The 5,925-nt window shown below is 41.6% G+C and overlaps 1 protein-coding gene across 3 annotated transcripts; it reads right to left on the bottom strand.

Moving 5' to 3' along the window:
- Positions 1-735: 735 nt before the first annotated feature.
- Positions 736-4,511, bottom strand: LOC104420071. 3 transcript variants are annotated; one of them, XM_039301666.1, is made up of 9 exons: positions 4,300-4,511; positions 3,953-4,168; positions 3,542-3,758; positions 3,186-3,432; positions 3,026-3,100; positions 2,568-2,712; positions 2,325-2,441; positions 1,973-2,039; positions 736-1,624 (listed from the first exon to the last, which is right to left on the bottom strand). In XM_039301666.1, the coding sequence occupies exons 1-9, from the start codon at positions 4,363-4,365 to the stop codon at positions 1,203-1,205; spliced, it is 1,572 nt and encodes a 523-aa protein (XP_039157600.1). In that variant the 5' UTR covers positions 4,366-4,511; the 3' UTR covers positions 736-1,202. The 3 variants fall into 3 exon arrangements, with proteins under 3 accessions (XP_039157600.1, XP_039157598.1, XP_039157599.1); XM_039301664.1 differs by having other exon boundaries at positions 737-1,624; positions 2,529-2,712; XM_039301665.1 differs by having other exon boundaries at positions 739-1,621; positions 2,529-2,712.
- Between the last annotated feature and the right edge of the window lie 1,414 nt (positions 4,512-5,925).

Here is a 5,925-nt window from a genome sequence, read left to right as displayed (position 1 = left end):
ATTGGGGGTTTCACGGAATGGTCATTCCTAACCAACTCATCCCCACTACACTGTGCTTGTTCTAATATGAATACTCATACCTTTCTACCACGTCGGAAAAATTGTCCAATCAATGTTAAAGGTATTTTATAATTATTAATTCAGTCATAATTTTTTTTTTTTTAAATTCCAATTTAATTCTGAAAGTTTATACAAAATTATAATGTAATAATATTTCCAATCAATTCTCGTAGGAAATCGTTGATGTGATGACTTGCCACATAAAAAGACTTGAGATGACTCGATCACCACGTCAGCAATTTCAAGCAAATTATTTTGGAATTTTGCCTGAAATTTTAGGATTAAATTGATAAAAATTGAAAAGTTTGTAACTGAATTGACATTCATACAGTAAGTTTATGGTTAATTGAGTAATTTTCCCTAACAATCTTTATAATGCAGAATGTTTGATTATTATATTTCCTAACATTCATCACTTGTCATGATATGCAATCACTCGTCATGATGCATCATCAGTTGTCATAATTAGATCATCACATGTCCACCAACACTCCCGAATCACTCCCAGTCTCCTACCTATACACAGTGTGTGGCTCAACAGCTCAGTCCTTCATGCACCAATTATTAAAATACAATGCAACATCATCGTTTGATTACTAGGTTTAATCATGCATTATATGCCTGTTGTTTCCGTTCCAAGGATTTTACCTGATTTCATCGTTGATGGCAGATTTATGTAAATGTAGTCATGTGCTGATACCAAGGTGTCAATGCAGGCCCGGGATTGTATCAAGGCATTTCGGGGAATCCAACGAACACTGCGAAGTTCATGCATCAAATTACGAGCAGATAACCATCGACATGATGGCATGGCGACCCAGAGAAGACCGAAGGGCGATCAAGTAAACTCTGCAAATTCAAATTCTGATTTGATAACTTCGCCTATGAAAAACATTGGCACTAGGATTGAGAAAGATAATTAGCTGACTGCAGACCAATGCAAGCTCCTAAAAAACCTACAGACCAATGCAAGATATCCTAAAAAAGCAACCAAAAGGCTTATCATCTTCGTAAGTGATGAAAAAAGTCTTGATCTCTAGAACTGCAAAAGCACTAAAAGCTAAGTCAAGATTTCGTTGCTCAACGAGCATCATCTCAGATCGTGCTCCTCTGAATCGATACTGGTTCCCTCGGTTACTGATTTACGCTTGACTTGAACCGCCTCCGGGCTCGCCATCTTGGGAAGGAGGAGTCCACGAGTCTGGTTTGCGGGCAAGTCTTGAGCTTGGGGAAATGCTTCGACTCCGTCCAGGAGACCGAAACTGCGGAGTTGATGCTTGTCTCTGATAGGGCGAGCTAGCATTCGCTGGGTTGGACAGCGAAGAAGTACTCATGCTATTGTATCTCTTGGCTCGAGTAGCACTTGAGCAGCCACTTGTGTCGGCATAATTGGAAGATGCCGAAGGACTCGGAGATGGAGCGTTGTTGAGCATATTGACTGTTCCTTCCAAAGTCGAAGCAGACCCACCTCCGATCCCTGTTCGGATGGAGTTGGGCATGCCCTGCATACCATCCGGCGTTCCGGTAGGCGACATTTCCTTCCTGTCAATCCCTTGCTCTGCTGCTTTGGAGTTCATGTCCCAGGGAGTATAACACGCATGGATAAGAATTAGACATTCTTCATGTGATAGAATCGAAACAGAATTCAAGCAGAATATATCCAGAAGAATGCAATCTCTTGATGCTTTTATTTATTTCATTTCGCAGAAGCATCGATGTGCCAATTGGTAATGATCTTATGATGCCAAAGCAGACCGTTGTAATGGGAAGAAAATCAGAATGTGCTTGATCAAAGGATTCTTGATTCGCATCAGGAGGAGTGAAATAGTGCTTCTGGTTTGTGTTCATGGCGAGAATGTTAACAATCTATATGAAGATCTATCAGAATAATAGCCACAAGTGTGCCGCTCACCTGATTTCGGGCCAAAAGGGTTAGAGCAATCTTGGCAGTTGCATTCATGGAAACATCCAGCTTTGCCCTTGCAGCAGGAAAAATATAGCGTTCCAGTAAGATTGTTATACAACAATTGGAAAATCCGTAGGATGCGCTGGTTCAGAAATCAATAGTCTTAAGAGTTCGTCTCACCATTCTGATGTTATGAATCCACTTAAAATAAGTGACATTGCTTAAACTGGTATACTGACTAGTGTAACAGTTTGTTCTGACTATGACACCAAATCATCTAAAACAGCTAAATCCAAGTGTTACATTGTACGAATTAGCTATCAAATCTTTGTTTTGATAGTTTGTATTAGCTGCAAACCTGATAGCATTCGCAGTAATTTTTCAGGCACTGAGACTTCTTGCAATTACATCCGTGTTTGTGCCTCACGAATGATGGGGTGTCCTCACTCCTACCACCAACACGACCACCACTTTCCTGTTGCATTGCCACTCAAATTCAGATTTCTCTTCATACTCATTAACTAAGAATGGGATAAGACTTCTCGGATGGAAGGATGGTTACTGCTTTATCTGGAGGCAAATCCTTGGGATGCCGAACTACCTTCGGACCAAATGCAAGAGGATTATGAGATTTAATCCGGTCCTTTGCCGTGTAAACTGAGTCTTCCGTGTCAAGGTTGTTGTGGCAGAGTCTACATGTACAACTGTCGATACAGAAAAGTTCCGCTGCAAAGCATTCGCAATATCTGCCGACACAAAAGTTTCAGCATTATTTCAAACAATACAATGCCTCTTCTATCTTTGACCAGGAAAAACAAAAGGAGAACTTTCAGTCAAGCACAGTAATCTATTGCAACCTGCTTGCTGTTCCGATCAAGGACATAAACAAAAAACAGTGGATTAGCTATCTATATCTAAGTAGACAGGCTGCCCCGATATACAGGAACTGCATAACACAGAAACTAGCATCACTTGGCACTCCCAAATCAAAACTTTCAATGCGTGAAAACTGGACAGAACAACAAGTATGAGAACCCTGTGAACCACACTACTGCTTACAGTTGCAAGCATTTGGATCTCCTGCAACTGCATCTTTTCGTGCTTCCATTCTCTGTGGCATTTTCTGCTTTCTTCCTAAACAAAGCCAAAAATAAAACTAGTTCATCCACTAGTAAGTGTGTTGATATAGTGCACAAACAAATATGTCATGTGTACTCGCCTCCCCCTCCTTCCAGGAGTGCCCGAGCTTGGTTCTGGAGCCTTCTTTTGATCTTGTACTTTGGAAGCGGTTTCGCTGCTCCAATTTTTTGCAGTGGTAGTCTCTCCCTCTCCATTTTGACCACCGGCAACAGGATCGGAGAATTCCCAGGTTGGATTGCTGGAAACAAAGCTACTGTCCAAGTCCTCCGGCATCTGAATCAGCTTCTCCTTATCAATCAGGCACTGGGATGACATCTCGCTTGCATCTGAATCCATGGAAATTGATATGTCAGGGCTATGAAGAAAACAAGACGTGCGGCGAGTCATAGAGACAGGTTGGGCATTTAATCTTTAAATCGTAACCACTAGACTGACCGCTGAATTGTTGCCAGCTACTGGATTCTTCCGGTCCGCCATTGCTCAAAAGCGAATGGCCCCAGTTCTGCATGCTAGCAGGAGGCATTCCCGAACTAAAACCGGCATGATTGTGGCCTGCGCAGGAAACGTGGCTCCTAGGAGTGGAACAGTGGCAGGACATTACATCATCGAAGTGGAGATGCTGGCGAGTATCATGGCACTGAGGATACGCTTCCTGCATTGATAATATAGATTATCTGAGCACATAAAACTGAGTCATAATTATCAGAGGTAATCTTTTTTTAATTCTAAAATCTGGATTTCAATACTGATCAAGAATTATATACGAAATAATCAGTCAACGACATCAATCCTGTCAGTTCTATTTCCCAGCCATCGCGAAACAATACTACAAGAAACTGCAGATACCTGGTCGAGAAATCCTCCCAGCTGCCGATCTTGGAACCCGTCAGGAGGGACATCAAATCTCTGAACCGCATTCTGTCGACCGGAAGAATGCTCTTGCATAGCCTGTTCTGCCGGGACCGAACCCAATGGCTGGCCAGGATCGCCGGCTTGTACGCAAGACTCTATGGTATCGAGAGGATAAAGATTTCCGGAGTAACCAAAGACGGTGGATAATTCCTGCAGACAGCAAAAGGCTATTCAAGAAAGGCAGCGAAACCTGAGAAGGGTCACGTCCGGACCGACTAATCACCAAGAAAGACCAACCCAACGAGTGATCAGAAGCTAGAGGTAGCATGTAGAATGAAAACCTGGTGCGGACGGGCAGCGGAATCGCCGCCGCTGCCGCGGTCATGTTCCTCCTTGGGAGCGTCCATGCAAAAGAAGCCAGCGAGTTTGCCATGACAACAGAGAAGGGTATAAATAAAAACCGAACTTGATTGGAAATTGAGGAGGATGAAGACGAAAGATGAGATAAACTTCCGGTTCTTGATTCTGGTAAGTCGTCCAAATCCGCTAGCCATGGAGCGGGAACGAGACGTCACCTCCCCCACCCCCTCCCCCTTCTGGTATTTTCCAAGAATTGGGCCCACCCCCGCCAAAAGCCCATTAATTAATACCGAGCCCGTCAATTGGGCCTTTGGCCCCATTACGGCCCAATTGCACATCACTTCGGCCCATCTTTAGGGAATCGGGGTCAAACATGGTGGCGGGCCTACGAAATTGGAATTGGGGGGCGAACCTTCGGGGGAGGGTGGATCAAATCGAGACACGAAAAAAGAAGAAGAGAAAATAAATAAATTTAATTTAAATGAAATGAATGAAGCACGTGGTTAATTTTACATGGACCGCCACCCCACTTTCATCATCATGTCCAGCACAAAAACAACAGGCGACGGCCGACGCGAACAAGTGAATATTCCGCCGTGCGTGGACTCATGAGTCGGACAAAGAAAGGTCAATAGAAAGGATAATGATTCTTTAGTTTTTACTCGGGAGGTACAGATTCATCTCGATAAGGATAGGGATTCTCTAGTTTTTACTCGCGATGTACATATTCATCTCTATCTGTCCCCCTAATGGATCGCATCGGCTGCAAGCATCTCGATCCCTAAAATTCTTTATTCTCGAGACTTTACTGATGTGGTTCTATGTATTGGTTTCCATGGAGTATTTCCCCATCTTGTTGCCGTGCCACATCAACGCTGAGGACAGTTGGTTGGATTAGGTCAATCAAGAGGCTTCGAGCATAACAAAAAGAAAGAGGAAAAAAAAAATTGAAAGCCCAATCGCTTATTTCATGAGAAACAGAACAAAAGCTTACCTAATTTTGATTATGAAAAGTTGTTAGTGTGATTCAAGATATGGTAAGGATGCTTAAGTTGTGTTTGTTAACATTTCAGTTCTCGAGAATAATTTCTTTTCAATAATAGTTTTTTTCTATTTTTACTTCTATAATAGTTTCTGAATAAAACAATGTGTTTGACAATTATATAAAATTTATATTCTCGAGATAGAAAAAGAACATGGATGCGTTTGATACCACTCACAAGTTTTTTTTTTTTTTTTATAACATAGCATTTCTTTAAATTTTTAATAATTTTTTTTAGATTTTCAGATTTTTTTTTTTCCTCTCTTCTTCTTCCTTGGTCACTCGCCGCCGTCCACCGGTTTTGTCGGTAGCGGTAGGGGCTGGTAGTAGGCGGCAAGGAAGAAGAAGATAAGAAAAAAATAACTTATTTCTGGAAATTGTTCCTAGGAAAAAGCTTTTTTTTTTCTACTTCTTGTTTTTGTTATAGATCTATTCTTTGACCACTTTTCTATTTTATGGAATAGAAAAATTAACTAAAATTATCAAACTGATTTATATTCTTTTTTTATCTCGATAAGCAAAAGAACAAAAAATAGAGGAATAGAAATATTACCATACGAAGCCT

Source organism: Eucalyptus grandis, chromosome 9 (assembly GCF_016545825.1).
Source record: "Eucalyptus grandis isolate ANBG69807.140 chromosome 9, ASM1654582v1, whole genome shotgun sequence".
Taxonomy (NCBI): domain Eukaryota; kingdom Viridiplantae; phylum Streptophyta; class Magnoliopsida; order Myrtales; family Myrtaceae; genus Eucalyptus; species Eucalyptus grandis.
Note: the sequence above shows the minus strand (reverse complement) of the source record. Positions and strands in the feature narration are given on the sequence as shown.